The sequence below is a fragment of the Phoxinus phoxinus genome, assembly GCF_949152265.1.
Source record: "Phoxinus phoxinus genome assembly, chromosome: 7".
In the NCBI taxonomy this organism is placed as follows: domain Eukaryota; kingdom Metazoa; phylum Chordata; class Actinopteri; order Cypriniformes; family Leuciscidae; genus Phoxinus; species Phoxinus phoxinus.
Genome location: NC_136882.1, coordinates 10,860,139 through 10,879,507, shown reverse-complemented (window position 1 = coordinate 10,879,507; position 19,369 = coordinate 10,860,139). Strand labels below are relative to the sequence as shown.

The window sequence follows — 19,369 nt, the reverse complement described above, 5'->3', positions numbered from 1 at the left end:
ATGCCAAAAACTGCACAAAAATCAGAGAGGAAGTTCAAAATGGCTGACTTCCTGTTGTGTTTAAGGCTATGCTCCAAGAGACTTTTTTGTAGGTATTGGGTCATTACATGTATGTACCGAATTTCGTACACGTACGTGAAACGTAGCGGGAGGCGCACTCCGTTGAACCTTTATAGGTGGCGCTATCGAGCCATTTTACCCCGCCCAATTCTGAAACGCATATCAGATGTCAATTTTCGCCAGTTCTGACACGTGTGCAAATTTTCGTGAGTTTTCGTGCATGTTTAGGCCCTCAAAAATGCGATCAAATGCGGAAAATAATAATAATAATAATAATAATTAAAGCTGCAAGCAGCGATGAAAGGGCCCTCGCACCCGTGCCAACCGCCACCCGGTGGATTTAGGAAGACAGAGCACGGTGGGCATTGTGCATTTAAGTAGGTAAATATAGGAGTATGTCAAAGTCAGTTACAAAAATGTCCTTTATTATGGGGATAATAGCATGCGTTATCACTCAGATAAGTGTTGCTAGCATGTTTTAGCATGTTTCTAGCATGTTTAGAACTCAATGGCATATTAAATATGTCGCTAGCAATGCATCACAGTTTAAAACGTGTCACTTCCTGTCGACAGTAGGTGGCGCAATTACTTTAACTTAAAATTGTCATGTAGATGTGTTCAGGGCAGGACTCTTATCAAACGTGTGAAGTTCGGGGCAGATTTGACATTGCCTTCTTCAGTAACAACAACTTCCCGTTTCATTGCATTAGCGTGCTTTAGCACTTAGCTAAGAATTGCTAGCATGTTTTAACATGTTTCTAACATGTATATAACTCAATGGCATATTTAATATGTTGCTAGTAATGCATCGCAGTGTTAAACATGTCACTTCCTGTTGCCAGTAGGTGGCGCTATTACTATAACTGAAAAGTGTCATGTAGATGTGTTCAGGGCAGGACTCTTATCAAACGTGTGAAGTTTGGGGCAGATTGGACATTGCCTTCTTGAGTAACAACAACTTCCTCTTTCATTGCATTAGCATGCTTTAGCACTTAGCTAAGAATTGCTAGCATGTTTTAACATGTTTCTAACATGTTTATTGCTCAATGGCATATTTAATATGTTGCTAGTACTGCATCACAGTGTTAACCATGTCACTTCCTGTTGCCAGTAGGTGGCGCTATTACTATAACTGAATATTCTCATGTAAATGTGTTCAGGACAGAACTCTTATCAAACGTGTGAAGTTTGGGGCAGATTGGGCATTCAATGCCTGAGTTACAGCAAATTCCTATTTAATTGCAGTAATAGCATGCTTTAGCACTTAGCTAATGTTTGCTAGCATGTTTTAGCATGTTTCCTGTATGTTGTTAACATGTTTAGCACTTGCTGGCAATTTTTTATGTTATTAGGAGTCCAAAATAGTGTTAAACATGTCACTTCCTGTTGCCAGCAGGTGGCGCTATTACTCTAACTGATTATTCTCATGTAAATGTGTTCAGGACAGAACTCTTATCAAACCTGTGAAGTTTGGGGCAGATTGGACATTGCCTACTTGAGTAACAACAACTTCCTGTTTCATTGCATTAGCATGCTTTAGCACTTAGCTAAGAATTGCTAGCATGTTTTAACATGTTTCTAACATGTTTATAACTCAATGGTTTATTTAATATGTTGCTAGTACAGCATGACAGTGTTAAACATGTCACTTCCTGTTGCCAATAGGTGGCGCTATTACTATAACTGAATATTCTCATGTAAATGTGTTCAGACCAGAACTCTTATCAAACGTGTGAAGTTTGGGGCAGATTGGGCATTCAATGCCTGAGTTACAGCAAATTCCTATTTAATTGCAGTAATAGCATGCTTTAGCACTTAGCTAATGTTTGCTAGCATGTTTTAGCATGTTTCTAGTATGTTGTTAACATGTTTAGCACTTGCTGGCAATTTTTTATATGTTATTAGGAGTCCAAAACAGTGTTAAACATGTCACTTCCTGTTGCCAGCAGGTGGCGCTATGACTGTAACTGAATTTGAGCATGGTCATGTGTTCAGGACAGAACGCTTATCAAACGTGTGAAGTTTGGGGCAGATTGGACATTGTTTGCCTGAGTTACAGCAACTTCCTGTTTCATGGCGAAACATCAAAATTTGTCAGGCCGCCGAGGACACGCCCTTCGACGAAAACTCTAGATCTTCGCAATTTAACGTCGCAAAGGCCTTAAGATTACACTCTCCAAATTTGAAGATGATCAGATTAAAACTGTAGGAGGAGTTCGTTAAAGTACGAGGCCTGAAAATGGCAAAAACTGCACAAAAATCAGAGAGGAAGTTCAAAATGGCTGACTTCCTGTTGTGTTTAAGGCTATGCTCCAAGAGACTTTTTTGTAGGTATTGGGTCATTACATGTATGTACCGAATTTCGTACACGTACGTGAAACGTAGCGGGAGGCGCACTCCGTTGAACCTTTATAGGTGGCGCTATCGAGCCATTTTACCCCGCCCAATTCTGAAACGCATATCAGATGTCAATTTTCGCCAGTTCTGACGCGTGTGCAAATTTTCGTGAGTTTTCGTGCATGTTTAGGCCCTCAAAAATGCGATTAAATGCGGAGAATAATAATAATAATAATAATAATAATAATTAAAGCTGCAAGCAGCGATGAAAGGGCCCTCGCACCCGTGCCAACCGCCACCCGGTGGATTTAGGAATACAGAGCACGGTGGGCATTGTGCATTTAAGTAGGTAAATATAGGAGTATGTCAAAGTCAGTTACAAAAATGTCCTTTATTATGGGGATAATAGCATGCGTTATCACTCAGATAAGTGTTGCTAGCATGTTTTAGCATGTTTCTAGCGTGTTTAGAACTCAATGGCATATTAAATATGTCGCTAGCAATGCATCACAGTTTAAAACGTGTCACTTCCTGTCGACAGTAGGTGGCGCTATTACTTTAACTTAAAATTGTCATGTAGATGTGTTCAGGGCAGGACTCTTATCAAACGTGTGAAGTTTGGGGCAGATTTGACATTGCCTTCTTCAGTAACAACAACTTCCCGTTTCATTGCATTAGCGTGCTTTAGCACTTAGCTAAGAATTGCTAGCATGTTTTAACATGTTTCTAACATGTATATAACTCAATGGCATATTTAATATGTTGCTAGTAATGCATCGCAGTGTTAAACATGTCACTTCCTGTTGCCAGTAGGTGGCGCTATTACTATAACTGAAAAGTGTCATGTAGATGTGTTCAGGGTAGGACTGTTATCAAACGTGTGAAGTTTGGGGCAGATTGGACATTGCCTTCTTGAGTAACAACAACTTCCTCTTTCATTGCATTAGCATGCTTTAGCACTTAGCTAAGAATTGCTAGCATGTTTTAACATGTTTCTAACATGTTTATAACTCAATGGTTTATTTAATATGTTGCTAGTACAACATCACAGTGTTAAACATGTCACTTCCTGTTGCCAGTAGGTGGCGCTATTACTATAACTGAATACTCTCATGTAAATGAGTTCAGACCAGAACTCTTATCAAACGTGTGAAATTGGGGCAAATTGAACATTCAATGCCTGAGTTACAGCAAATTCCTATTTAATTGCAGTAATAGCATGCTTTAGAACTCAGCTAATGTTTGTTAGCATGTTTTAGCATGTTTCCAGTATGTTGTTAACATTTAGCACTTGCTGGCAATTTTTTATATGTTATTAGGAGTCCAAAATGGTGTTAAACATGTCACTTCCTGTTGCCAGCAGGTGGCGCTATTACTCTAACTGATTATTCTCATGTAAATGTGTTCAGGACAGAACTCTTATCAAACCTGTGAAGTTTGGGGCAGATTGGACATTGCCTACTTGAGTAACAACAACTTCCTGTTTCATTGCATTAGCATGCTTTAGCACTTAGCTAAGAATTGCTAGCATGTTTTAACAGGTTTCTAACATGTTTATAACTCAATGGTTTATTTAATATGTTGCTAGTACAGCATGACAGTGTTAAACATGTCACTTCCTGTTGCCAGTAGGTGGCGCTATTACTATAACTGAATATTCTCATGTAAATGTGTTCAGACCAGAACTCTTATCAAACGTGTGAAGTTTGGGGCAGATTGGGCATTCAATGCCTGAGTTACAGCAAATTCCTATTAAATTGCAGTAATATCATGCTTTAGCACTTAGCTAATGTTTGCTAGCATGTTTAAGCATGTTTCTAGTATGTTGTTAACATGTTTAGCACTTGCTGGCAATTTTGTATATGTTATTAGGAGTCCAAAACAGTGTTAAACATGTCACTTCCTGTTGCCAGCAGGTGGCGCTATGACTGTAACTGAATTTGAGCATGGTCATGTGTTCAGGACAGAACGCTTATCAACCGTGTGAAGTTTGGGGCAGATTGGACATTGTTTGCCTGAGTTACAGCAACTTCCTGTTTCATGGCGAAACATCAAAATTTGTCAGGCCGCCGAGGACACGCCCTTCGACGAAAACTCAAGATCTTCGCAATTTAACGTCGCAAAGGCCTTAAGATTACACTCACCAAATTTGAAGATGATCAGATTAAAACTGTAGGAGGAGTTCGTTAAAGTATGAGGCCAGTAAATGGCAAAAACTGCACAAAAATCAGAGAGGAAGTTCAAAATGGCTGACTTCCTGTTGTGTTTAAGGCTATGCTTCAAGAGACTTTTTTGTAGGTATTGGATCATTACATGTATGTACCGAATTTCGTACACGTACGTGAAACGTAGCGGGAGGCGCACTCCGTTGAACCTTTATAGGTGGCGCTATCGAGCCATTTTGCCCCGCCCAATTCTGAAACGCATATCAGATGTCAATTTTCGCCGGTTCTGACGCGTGTGCAAATTTTCGTGAGTTTTCGTGCATGTTTAGGCCCTCAAAAATGTGATTAAATGCGGAGAAGAATAATAATAATAATAATAATAATAATTAAAGCTGCAAGCAGCGATGAAAGGGCCCTCGCACCCGTGCCAACCGCCACCCGGTGGATTTAGGAAGACAGAGCACGGTGGGCATTGTGCATTTAAGTAGGTAAATATAGGAGTATGTCAAAGTCAGTTACAAAAATGTCCTTTATTATGGGGATAATAGCATGCGTTATCACTCAGATAAGTGTTGCTAGCATGTTTCTAGCATGTTTAGAACTCAATGGCATATTAAATATGTCGCTAGCAATGCATCACAGTTTAAAACGTGTCACTTCCTGTTGACAGTAGGTGGCGCTATTACTTTAACTTAAAATTGTCATGTAGATGTGTTCAGGGCAGGACTCTTATCAAACGTGTGAAGTTTGGGGCAGATTGGACATTGCCTTCTTCAGTAACAACAACTTCCCGTTTCATTGCATTAGCGTGCTTTAGCACTTAGCTAAGAATTGCTAGCATGTTTTAACATGTTTCTAACATGTATATAACTCAATGGCATATTTAATATGTTGCTAGTAATGCATTGCAGTGTTAAACATGTCACTTCCTGTTGCCAGTAGGTGGCGCTATTCTATAACTGAAAAGTGTCATGTAGATGTGTTCAGGGCAGGACTCTTATCAAACGTGTGAAGTTTGGGGCAGATTGGACATTGCCTACTTGAGTAACAACAACTTCCTGTTTCATTGCATTAGCATGCTTTAGCACTTAGCTAAGAATTGCTAGCATGTTTTAACAGGTTTCTAACATGTTTATAACTCAATGGTTTATTTAATATGTTGCTAGTACAGCATCACAGTGTTAAACATGTCACTTCCTGTTGCCAATAGGTGGCGCTATTACTATAACTAAATATTCTCATGTAAATGTGTTCAGACCAGAACTCTTATCAAACGTGTGAAGTTCGGGGCAGATTGGGCATTCAATGCCTGAGTTACAGCAAATTCCTATTTAATTGCAATAATAGCATGCTTTAGCACTTAGCTAATGTTTGCTAGCATGTTTTAGCATGTTTCTAGTATGTTGTTAACATGTTTAGCACTTGCTGGCAATTTTGTATATGTTATTAGGAGTCCAAAACAGTGTTAAACATGTCACTTCCTGTTGCCAGCAGGTGGCGCTATGACTGTAACTGAATTTGAGCATGGTCATGTGTTCAGGACAGAACGCTTATCAAATGTGTGAAGTTTGGGGCAGATTGGACATTCAATGGCTGAGTTACAGCAAATTCCTATTTAATTGCAGTAATAGCATGCTTTAGCACTTAGCTAATGTTTGCTAGCATGTTTTAGCATGTTTCTAGTATGTTGTTAACATGTTAAGCACTTGCTGGCAATTTTTTATATGTTATTAGGAGTCCAAAACAGTGTTAAACATGTCACTTCCTGATGCCAGCAGGTGGCGCTATGACTGTAACTGAATATTCTCATGTAAATGTGTTCAGGGCAGAACTCTTATCAAACGTGTGAAGTTTGGGGCAGATTGGACATTGTTTGCCTGAGTTACAGCAACTTCCTGTTTAATTGCAGTAATAGCATGCTTTAGCACTTAGCTAATGTTTGCTAGCATGTTTTAGCATGTTTCTAGTATGTTGTTAACAAGTTTAGCACTTGCTGGCAATCTTTTATAAATTATTAGGAGTCCAAAACGGTGTTAAACATGTCACTTCCTGTTGCCAGCAGGTGGCGCTATGACTGTAACTGAATTTGAGCATGGTCATGTGTTCAGGACAGAACTCTTATCAAACGTGTGAAGTTTGGGGCAGATTGGACATTGTTTGCCTGAGTTACAGCAACTTCCTGTTTCATGGCGAAACATCAAAATTTGTCAGGCCGCCGAGGACACGCCCTTCGACGAAAACTCAAGATCTTCGCAATTTAACGTCGCAAAGGCCTTAAGATTACACTCACCAAATTTGAAGATGATCAGATTAAAACTGTAGGAGGAGTTCGTTAAAGTACGAGGCCTGAAAATGGCAAAAACTGCACAAAAATCAGAGAGGAAGTTCAAAATGGCTGACTTCCTGTTGTGTTTAAGGCTATGCTCCAAGAGACTTTTTTGTAGGTATTGGGTCATTACATGTATGTACCGAATTTCGTACACGTACGTGAAACGTAGCGGGAGGCGCACTCCGTTGAACATTTATAGGTGGCGCTATCGAGCCATTTTGCCCCGCCCAATTCTGAAACGCATATCAGATGTCAATTTTCGCCGGTTCTGACGCGTGTGCAAATTTTCGTGAGTTTTCGTGCATGTTTAGGCCCTCAAAAATGCGATTAAATGCGGAGAAGAATAATAATAATAATAATAATAATAATAATAATAAACAGAGCAATTCCAAGAGGGTCCTCACACCATCGGTGCTCGGGCCCTAATAATAATAAACAGAGCAATTCCAAGAGGGTCCTCACACCATCGGTGCTCGGGCCCTAATAAACAGAGCAATTCCAAGAGGGTCCTCACACCATCGGTGCTCGGGCCCTAAATTAAAGCTGCAAGCAGCGATGAAAGGGCCCTCGCACCCGTGCCAACCGCCACCCGGTGGATTTAGGAAGACAGAGCACGCTGGGCATTGTGCATTTAAGTAGGTAAATATAGGAGTATGTCAAAGTCAGTTACAAAAATGTCCTTTATTATGGGGATAATAGCATGCGTTATCACTCAGATAAGTGTTGCTAGCATGTTTTAGCATGTTTCTAGCATGTTTAGAACTCAATGGCATATTAAATATGTCGCTAGCAATGCATTACAGTTTAAAACGTGTCACTTCCTGTCGACAGTAGGTGGCGCTATTACTTTAACTTAACCTGTTAGCCTGAAGCGCCACTTTTGAAAAATCCCCAGAAATGGCATACCCACACTAAAATACAGAGTGTTTATTAACCCTTTGTCCTAAAAACACAAGTATGGTCTCATTTGAAAGCTGACACCTGGCACTTTATTGGAAATGTAGAATTAATTATTGTCATAATGAAAAAAAAAATTATGAATAGCTTCAAAGTTGTGTAAGTTATTAGAAATTTATTTTTATGAAACATCTTCATGAAAATTAAATTGAAGTTGGCACTGTAGCACTCTAGAAATGCACTCCAGCTAAAGCCACATGTCTGACCATGTTATATTTAAAATTTGAAGGTGATAAGTCTAAAACTCTGTATTTTGTTAAATGTTTTTCAAGATCATCTCAAATGACTTTATTTTGAATTGACTCTAAAATGCAAACTTGTGTTTATTGTCATCTATTAACATCTATTCAGTCTATTGTCTCTGTTGTTTTGTGGTGCAAACGAGACCCATTCAGTGACAGTCTCTCCTGCTCACATTTACACCTCTCCAGCCTGGTTATGGCCCTGGTTATGGCCCTGGTAATATGCATTTCTTTTGTTTGCATTATAATGGCTAAGGACTGGCTATTCACGCTGTTTCACCCCCTAATTTCTTTCATAATTATCACTTCACATTGAAACTGTATCAAATGCCTTTCTTGAACAAAGAAACATTTCAGTAAGCATTCCTATTTAGAAAAAATCATAAAAATAACAGCTAGATGGCAGGTGCACCTGAGCTAGCTAACGTTAGCATGTTAGCTTAGCACACCATCAATACACAACAATTTATGAGATTAAAACCATGTTTGTGCTCCAAACTTACTTTATATTGCAAGTCGAGTGTTTTAAATAACCTTCAGCGATCTTATGTGGCTTCAGATAAAAAAATCAGACAGAAAATGTATTATTTGATAGTATGCTGCACGATGCTAAAGTCTATCGATTAGAATTACATTATAAATATAATCTACTATTATAAAAATACCTGACATGGCTCGAAGAACACAGGTAAATCAAATATCATTGCAATCATGTTTATTGTCTTCAAAACATCTTTATCTGCATGTTACAACGATCTCTGAAAGCTAGCTTTGTTTATGTTAGTGGCGTCCTGGAAGGTCACATGGTATGGCTCTTCTTCATGTGCACTGTGCATCCATATATGGATTGTTCTGTGTATCTCTGGCGCCCTCAGTCTGCTGTATGAATTGAAAACACAGTACATCAGTGTATCCAGCGCGCATTATGCTTACATGGACGCATTTTGATATAAATTCAATAAATATTATTCCTGTCTATAGAAATCTGATGTAAACCTATGAGAATCTATCAATATTTCTCCAAATCTGCACATTTTTGAGCCAAAAGCCCCGAGGGACGTTGTTTTGTCACGCGCTGTCTTGACAACAGCAGGGGAGTTTTTTTCAGAATGGACGCGTCTGACGATCATAATTCATATTAAAGGTATCGACTCATTTTTTCATTACATAAATCCTGACACAAATTAAGACATAACTGTCACTATAAGTTTCTCAGAATACAATAGTGGTCAAATACTGAAACGTGAGACTTATATCTTTTTAATGATGTATAGTTTGTCAAGGTAATAACATTAAATCTGATAGTAACTTTGAACTATATTAAAAAAAAAACGCTTCAGAGCGTCCTCGCTCTGGTGAAGGCTAACAGGTTAAAATTGTCATGTAGATGTGTTCAGGGCAGGACTCTTATCAAACGTGTGAAGTTTGGGGCCGATTGGACATTGCCTTCTTCAGTTACAACAACTTCCCGTTTCATTGCATTAGCGTGCTTTAGCACTTAGCTAAGAATTGCTAGCATGTTTTAACATGTTTCTAACATGTATATAACTCAATGGCATATTTAATATGTTGCTAGTAATGCATCGCAGTGTTAAACATGTCACTTCCTGTTGCCAGTAGGTGGCGCTATTACTATAACTGAAAAGTGTCATGTAGATGTGTTCAGGGCAGGACTCTTATCAAACGTGTGAAGTTTGGGGCCGATTGGACATTGCCTTCTTGAGTAACAACAACTTCCTCTTTCATTGCATTAGCATGCTTTAGCACTTAGCTAAGAATTGCTAGCATGTTTTAACAGGTTTCTAACATGTTTATAACTCAATGGTTTATTTAATATGTTGCTAGTACAGCATCACAGTGTTAACCATGTCACTTCCTGTTGCCAGTAGGTGGCGCTATTACTATAACTGAAAAGTGTCATGTAGATGTGTTCAGACCAGAACTCTTATCAAACGTGTGAAGTTTGGGGCATATTGGACATTCAATGCCTGAGTTACAGCAAATTCCTATTTAATTGCATTGATAGCATGATTTAGCACCTAGCTAATGTTTGCTAGCATGTTTTAGCATGTTTCTAGTATGTTGTTAACATGTTAAGCACTTGCTGGCAATTTTTTATATGTTATTAGGAATCCAAAACAGTGTTAAACATGTCACTTCCTGTTGCCAGCAGGTGGCGCTATGACTGTAACTGAATTTGAGCATGGTCATGTGTTCAGGACAGAACGCTTATCAAACGTGTGAAGTTTGGGGCAGATTGGACATTCAATGCCTGAGTTACAGCAAATTCCTATTTAATTGCAGTAATAGCATGCTTTAGCACTTAGCTAATGTTTGCTAGCATGTTTTAGCATGTTTCTAGTATGTTGTTAACATGTTAAGCACTTGCTGGCAATTTTTTATATGTTATTAGGAGTCCAAAACAGTGTTAAACATGTCACTTCCTGTTGCCAGCAGGTGGCGCTATGACTGTAACTGAATTTGAGCATGGTCATTTGTTCAGGACAGAACTCTTATCAACCGTGTGAAGTTTGGGGCAGAATGGACATTGTTTGCCTGAGTTACAGCAACTTCCTGTTTCAAGGCGAAACATCAAAATTTGTCAGGCCGCCGAGGACACGCCCTTCGACGAAAACTCTAGATCTTCGCAATTTAACGTCGCAAAGGCCTTAAGATTACACTCACCAAATTTGAAGATGATCAGATTAAAACTGTAGGAGGAGTTCGTTAAAGTACGAGGCCTGAAAATGGCAAAAACTGCACAAAAATCAGAGAGGAAGTTCAAAATGGCTGACTTCCTGTTGTGTTTAAGGCTATGCTCCAAGAGACTTTTTTGTAGGTATTGGGTCATTACATGTATGTACCGAATTTCGTACACATACGTGAAACGTAGCGGGAGGCGCACTCCGTTGAACCTTTATAGGTGGCGCTATCGAGCCATTTTACCCCGCCCAATTCTGAAACGCATATCAGATGTCAATTTTCGCCAGTTCTGACGCGTGTGCAAATTTTCGTGAGTTTTCGTGCATGTTTAGGCCCTCAAAAATACGATTAAATGCGGAAAATAATAATAATAATAATAATAATAAACAGAGCAATTCCAATAGTGTCCTCGCACCATCGGTGCTCGGGCCCTAATAATAATAATAATAAACAGAGCAATTCCAATAGTGTCCTCGCACCATCGGTGCTCGGGCCCTAATAAACAGAGCAATTCCAATAGTGTCCTCGCACCATCGGTGCTCGGGCCCTAATAAAAATAATAATAATTAAAGCTGCAAGCAGCGATGAAAGGGCCCTCGCACCCGTGCCACCGCCACCCGGTGGCTTTAGTAAGACAGAGCACGGTGGGCAATGTGCATTTAAGTAGGTAAATATAGGAGTATGTCAAAGTCAGTTACAAAAATGTCCTTTATTATGGGGATAATAGCATGCGTTATCACTCAGATAAGTGTTGCTAGCATGTTTTAGCATGTTTCTAGCATGTTTAGAATTCAATGGCATATTAAATATGTCGCTAGTAATGCATCACAGTATAAAACGTGTCACTTCCTGTCGAAAGTAGGTGGCGCTATTACTTTAACTTAAAATTGTCATGTAGATGTGTTCAGGGCAGGACTCTTATCAAGTGTGTGAAGTTTGGGGCAGATTGGACATTGACTTCTTCAGTGACACCAACTTCCTGTTTCATTGCATTAGCGTGCTTTAGCACTTAGATAAGAATTGCTAGCATGTTTTAACATGTTTCTAACATGTATATAACTCATGGCATATTTAATATGTTGCTAGTACTGCATCACAGTGATAAACATGTCACTTCCTGTTGCCAGTAGGTGGCGCTATTACTATAACTGAAAAGTGTCGTGTAGATGTGTTCAGGGCAGGACTCTTATCAAACGTGTGAAGTTTGGGGCAGATTGGACATTGCCTACTTGAGTAACAACAACTTCCTGTTTCATTGCATTAGCATGCTTTAGCACTTAGCTAAGAATTGCTAGCATGTTTTAACAGGTTTCTAACATGTTTATAACTCAATGGCATATTTAATATGTTGCTAGTACAGCATCACAGTGTTAAACATGTCCCTTCCTGTTGCCAGTAGGTGGCGCTATTACTATAACTGAATATTCTCATGTACATGTGTTAAATATGAGAATATTCAAACGTGTGAGGTTTGGGGCAGATTGGACATTCCGTGCCTGAGTTACAGCAAATTCCTATTTAATTGCAGTAATAGCATGCTTTAGCACTTAGCTAATGTTTGCTAGCATGTTTTAGCATGTTTCTAGTATGTTGTTAATGCGTTTAACACTTGCTGGCACTTTTTTATATGTTATTAGGAGTCCAAAAAAGTGTTAAACATGTCACTTCCTGTTGCCAGCAGGTGGTGCTATGACTGTAACTGAATTTGATCATGGTCATGTGTTCAGGGCAGAACTCTTATCAAATGTGTGAAGTTTGGGGCAGATTGGACATTGTTTGCCTGAGTTACAGCAAATTCCTATTTAATTGCAGTAATAGCATGCTTTAGCACTTAGCTAATGTTTGCTAGCATGTTTTAGCATGTTTCTAGTATGTTGTTAACATGTTTAGCACTTGCTGGCAATTTTTTATGTTATTAGGAGTCCAAAACAGTGTTAAACATGTCACTTCCTGTTGCCAGTAGGTGGCGCTATTACTATAACTGAATATTCTCATGTAAATGTGTTCAGAGCAGGACTCTTATCAAACGTGTGAAGTTTGGGGCAGATTGAACATTCAATGCCTGAGTTACAGCAAATTCCTATTTAATTGCAGTAATAGCATGCTTTAGCACTTAGCTAATGTTTGCTAGCATGTTTCTAGTATGTTGTTAACATGTTTAGCACTTGCTGGCAATTTTTTATATGTTATTAGGAGTCCAAAACAGTGTTAAACATGTCACTTCCTGTTGCCAGCAGGTGGCGCTATGACTGTAACTGAATTTGAGCATGGTCATGTGTTCAGGACAGAACTCTTATCAAACGTGTGAAGTTTGGGGCAGATTGGACAATAGTTTGCCTGTGTTACAGCAACTCCCTGTTTCATGGCGAAACATACAAATTTGTCAGGCCGCCGAGGACACGCCCTTCGACGAAAACTCAAGATCTTCGCAATTTAACGTCGCAAAGGCCTTAAGATTACACTCACCAAATTTGAAGATGATCAGATTAAAACTGTAGGAGGAGTTCGTTAAAGTACGAGGCCTGAAAATGGCAAAAACTGCACAAAAATCAGAGAGGAAGTTCAAAATGGCTGACTTCCTGTTGTGTTTAAGGCTATGGTCCTAGAGACTTTTTTGTAGGTATTGGGTCATTACATGTATGTACCGAATTTCGTACACGTACGTGAAACGTAGCGGGAGGCGCACTCCGTTGAACCTTTATAGGTGGCGCTATCGAGCCATTTTACCCCGCCCAATTCTGAAACGCATATCAGATGTCAATTTTCGCCACTTCTGACGCGTGTGCAAATTTTCGTGAGTTTTCGTGCATGTTTAGGCCCTCAAAAATGCGATTAAATGCGGAAAATAATAATAATAATAATAATTAAAGCTGCAAGCAGCGATGAAAGGGCCCTCGCACCCGTGCCACCGCCACCCGGTGGCTTTAGGAAGACAGAGCACGGTGGGCAATGTGCATTTAAGTAGGTAAAAATAGGAGGAGTATGTCAAAGTCAGTTACAAAAATGTCCTTGATTATGGGGATAATAGCATGCGTTATAACTCAGATAAGTGTTGCTAGCATGTTTTAGCATGTTTCTAGCATGTTTAGAACTCAATGGCATATTAAATATGTCGCTAGTAATGCATCACAGTGTAAAACGTGTCACTTCCTGTCGACAGTAGGTGGCGCTATTACTTTAACTTAAAATTGTCATGTAGATGTGTTCAGGGCAGGACTCTTATCAAACGTGTGAAGTTTGGGGCAGATTGGACATTGCCTTCTTCAGTAACACCAACTTCCTGTTGCATTGCATTAGCGTGCTTTAGCACTTAGCTAAGAATTGCTAGCATGTTTTAACATGTTTCTAACATGTATATAACTCAATGGCATATTTAATATGTTGCTAGTACTGCATCACAGTGTTAAACATGTCACTTCCTGTTGCCAGTAGGTGGCGCTATTACTATAACTGAAAAGTGTCATGTAGATTTGATCAGGACAGGACTCTTATCAAACGTGTAAAGTTTGGGAAAGATTGGACATTGCCTTCTTTAGTAACAACAACTTCCTCTTTCATTGCATTAGCATGCTTTAGCACTTAGCTAAGAATTGCTAGCATGTTTTAACAGGTTTCTAACATGTTTATAACTCAATGGCATATTTAATATGTTGCTAGTACAGCATCACAGTGTTAAACATGTCATTTCCTTTTACCAGTAGGTGGCGCTATTACTATAACTGAATATTCTCATGTAAATGTGTTAAACATGAGAATATTCAACCGTGTGAAGTTTGGGGCAGATTAAACATCCAATGCCTGAGTTACAGCAAATTCCTATTTAATTGCATTAATAGCATGATTTAGCACCTAGCTAATGTTTGCTAGCATGTTTTAGCATGTTTCTAGTATGTTGTTAACATGTTTAACACTTGCTGGCACTTTTTTGTATGTTATTAGGAGTCCAAAACAGTGTTAAACATGTCACTTCCTGTTGCCAGCAGGTGGCGCTATGACTGTAACTGAATTTGAGCATGGTCATGTGTTCAGGACAGAACGCTTATCAAACGTGTGAAGTTTGGGGCAGATTGGACATTGTTTGCCTTAGTTACAGCAACTTCCTGTTTCATGGCGAAACATCAAAATTTGTCAGGCCGCCGAGGACACGCCCTTCGACGAAAACTCTAGATCTTCGCAATTTAACGTCGCAAAGGCCTTAAGATTACACTCACCAAATTTGAAGATGATCAGATTAAAACTGTAGGAGGAGTTCGTTAAAGTACGAGGCCTGAAAATGGCAAAAACTGCACAAAAATCAGAGAGGAAGTTCAAAATGGCTGACTTCCTGTTGTGTTTAAGGCTATGCTCCAAGAGACTTTTTTGTAGGTATTGGGTCATTACATGTATGTACCGAATTTCGTACACGTACGTGAAACGTAGCGGGAGGCGCACTCCGTTGAACCTTTATAGGTGGCGCTATCGAGCCATTTTACCCCGCCCAATTCTGAAACGCATATCAGATGTCAATTTTCGCCAGTTCTGACGCGTGTGCAAATTTTCGTGAGTTTTCGTGCATGTTTAGGCCCTCAAAAATGCGATCAAATGCGGAAAATAATAATAATAATAATAATAATAATAATAATAATAATAATAATAAACAGAGCAATTCCAATAGTGTCCTCGCACCATCGGTGCTCGGGCCCTAATAAACAGAGCAATTCCAATAGTGTCCTCGCACCATCGGTGCTCGGGCCCTAATAATAATAAACAGAGCAATTCCAAGAGGGTCCTCACACCATCGGTGCTCGGGCCCTAATAATCCTTTGGAAAACAATAGGGCCTTCGCCTTTTCAAGGCTTGGGCCCTAATAATAATCCTTTGGAAAACAATAAACAAACTAAAATATCTTAAACTGTGTTCAGAAGATGAACGGAGGTCTTACGGGCTTGGAACGACATGAGGGTGAGTCATTAATGACATCATTTTCATTTTTGGGTGAACTAACCCTTTAAGGCCTTCACTCTCCCAACAGAGTCAGACTGTATTTTCTTCAATCCAACTCAGAGGAAAACTGCAACTTTTCCATTACTGAATGGGCAGCCATCTACTCCTCTGACTTCCTCACTCCTTGGTTGTATGTGTGGCCTCTCTGGCCCAGGGCCGGCAGGTCACAATCTGCATGTGCTCATGGAGAAAGAGAAACCCTTCAACCAGAACCGAGTCGAACTAACCATGCAAGTTCATCACCATTTCTTCAGTCAACATCGAAGAAATCAATTGAGACTCATGGAACCATCAAGAATCCTTCTTCAGAAATTTCACGATGTTTCCCTGCAAATGCCATTAAATGACATTTAATGAGGCACTCTGAAAAATGATAAGCTGATGGATCTTTTCATAGTTAAATGGATCTGTCCCATAGTTCCATTTCCTGCTTCCGATTCCATTCTGTCACTCACCATTTTACCCGCGTGTGTGTGTGTGTGTATGTGTTTAGATTAGTTATGCTTGTGATTTAGTTAATAAAACTTGTGCATAATACGTATTTGGTTCTGATTCTCTGCTTGCAACAAAGTTTGCTTTACGATTTAGATTTTGACTACAGGCTCAGGTACTGTACAGTAAGAAAGGCATTTCCCTTCCCCGGAAATGAATATTTCTTAGAATTAATAAACAATTAACGCTGAGTGTTCACAGGACGAACAGGTGGGTTTATTGTAATATTCATTTCATTAAGTTAATTATATTAACTGATCCAAATATTCATAATAAATTATAACCAGTTATTATTGATTATTAATATTTCATAGAGTTAATTCATTACACTCCTAACAAGGTAGGCATACATACATACATAATTACCAATGCATTATATTGGTTAAAAAAAAATGATTCATGATTCACTATCTTTTATTTAAAGGTGAAGTGTATATTGTGCTCCAAGGAACTGGGGTACAATAGTAACACTTTGTCTATGCTAAGGCATTATCGTGCCTTGCATGAGAACAAGGAGAGAAATGGAAGTGAGAAATGGATACATTTTTACATTTTCAAAAGTTTGTTGTGTAAATGAACAACCAAAACGCATAAAACTTTTTCCGTTTTTAGTTTAAAACATTATTGTGTAAACAGCCCCCAAGAGTGCACATTTCCCATTCTTCTTGATCAAACCCATCTGATTCAACTCATCAGCTCTTTATTAGAGGATGAATGGGTCAAATAAGAGAGAAATCCAAAATGTGTGCCTCCAGGAACAAGGTTGGATACTGACCAAGATACTGGAACCAGTTATTTATTTATTTTACAAACAAATGTTTAAAAGGAGAAAACCCCTCGTGTTTTTAAACAAAGATTTGAAAATACAGTTTTAGAATTCACAGGTACGCTACCTGGCTATGTTGAGTCTGTGATGCTCTTGGAGCCACACTTGTCTATGCAGTCTCAGAACACTCCTTTCCTTGTTCACCTGAGCTGCATCCAATACCTTCTGCACCTGAGATACACACAAACTTATATTTCAAACAAGATATTCAATGTCAAACAATATATTCAATGGTATCTGCAAAGGGTGAGTTGATAGTGAGCATATAGTGACTAATGGGGCAGACATGAATGTGAGTTTCACCCTTTTCACCCTGTACATGCTACCCTTGGGAAATATCATTAGGAAGCATGGCATTAGCTTTCACTGTTGATGATACTCAGCTCTATATTTCTTCACGCCCCAACTTACCAATTCACAAAATTAACAGAATGCATAACTGATATTAAAAAAAAATGGGATGACTAGTAATTTCCTACTACTAAAAAAAATGAGATTCTAATTATTGGACCAAAAACCTCCGCACGTAATAACGTACTCGGTTACTATCGTAACCTCGGTTCCCTGAGAGTAAAGGCCCGTTCACACCAAGGACGATAACTATAAAGATAACGATAAAGATATAATTCTAAAAATCGTTCTCCGTATTAAAGAATAACAGAGTTCACACCACAACTATAACAATAAAGATATGAGGAACGATATCGTTGGGATCACTTTCAGAACAATTTTTTTCCAGCTGTCGAACGATAAAACACTGACAGCCAATCAGAATCCATTCTAATTTAAAGGTCTCGCGCATTTAAAATGGCAGATGACATCGCAGAGAAGTTAATCGTCGAGGTACAAAAAAATCCTCCACTGTTTGACAAGTCAAACTCCCTTTTCAAGGATACGTTAAAAAAGATGGATATATGGAAAGCAATCGGTCGTATCCTGGGAATAAATGGTGAGAAGTATTAACGATGAGATATGCAGTTTAGCATAGTGTAACAAAATTACCTCAGGTAGGCTATCCAGCGCTAGTTTTGACAACATCGCTGAAGTTGCAGTGAAAAAGGCATTGTATACATAAAGGTGTTGACTAGGTGATGTTTTTATCCCATCATTGACTTCGTCAGCTAAATTCACTGTTAGATTAGATCGATTACACTAGACTTACTAGATTCACGGTTTAGATGCGCTCGGAAAATAGCATGCTGGCTGAGGACATCTGCTGGCAAAGTCGTGTAAATGCAATAAGAACAGCAAAAACATATTCAATGACATGTTGTAAACAACAATTATATTAAAATGTAATCTATAACATCAGTCAATGTTTTGACCACTTGTATGGCTGAGGTCAGTAAATGGCTCATTCAAAATCAGTTGGTGCTAAATTCAACTAAAACTGTAGCAATGTGGTTTTTCTATTAAAAGACAAGATGTGGAACAACATTTTCAGATTAATTTGCATCTATAAAATTGGTAACAGATTTTAAATACCTTGGATTGATCCTTGGATTGATTAAAATTTGACTAACATCTTAAGAAAATTTCAAAAACTATACAAAGTAATCTAAACTGTTTCAAACTAATTAGACAATATATTCCAAACCAGGCCGCCCTCCTGTACATGCATGCTATGATATTCTCTCATATATCATACTGCATGACAGCATGGGCACAGGCCACGCCTGCAGCAACTAAACATATCAGGTCATTATATAATCAAACTATAAGGACTATGGATAAGAATCCAATTTGTTACCATCACTGCAATATTCTCCAGAAGTATAAATTGCTAAGCTTTGAAAGCTTTAGTGATTTATGTTTTCTCAAACCAACTTTCAAATGTCTTAATAATATAGCACCTGAGCCACTCAGTTAATTTATGCAGAGACAAAGCATCAATAGAGTCACCAGAGGCTCTATCAATAACAACTGTATAGTTCCGTACCGTAAGACTTCATTTGGTCAGTCTGCTTTTTCATATAAAAGTGCAAAGTTGTGGAATTCATTACCCACTGAATTTAAAACCATGACTGAGCTTAAAATGTTTATTTCTCGAGTTAAGTCTTGGATGAAATCGAAACAGGAATGTACCCATTTGTAGATAGCTGGTTTGTGTATGTAAGTGATTTATATGGTGTGTATGTAGATATGTTTTTAAGATGAAATAGTAAATGTTGTAGTGTAAAGGCCGAACCATGGACTGGAGTTGAAAATTAGCAATAGCTATAAAGCTCTTTTTGCATAGCATCAGTTACAGACTTGTTTTGTACTATGTTTAATT

The 19,369-nt window shown here is 38.7% G+C and overlaps 1 protein-coding gene across 1 annotated transcript in view; it reads right to left on the bottom strand.

The window, feature by feature from the left end:
• Positions 1–19,369, bottom strand: part of LOC307001442 (coiled-coil domain-containing protein 148-like) — a 194,289-nt gene that overhangs the window by 114,665 nt on the left and 60,255 nt on the right. Inside the window, exon 4 of the mRNA XM_079617935.1 lies at positions 17,162–17,265. Within this exon, the coding sequence (XP_079474061.1) occupies positions 17,162–17,265 (104 nt within the window). The remainder of the gene's footprint in view (positions 1–17,161; positions 17,266–19,369) is intronic.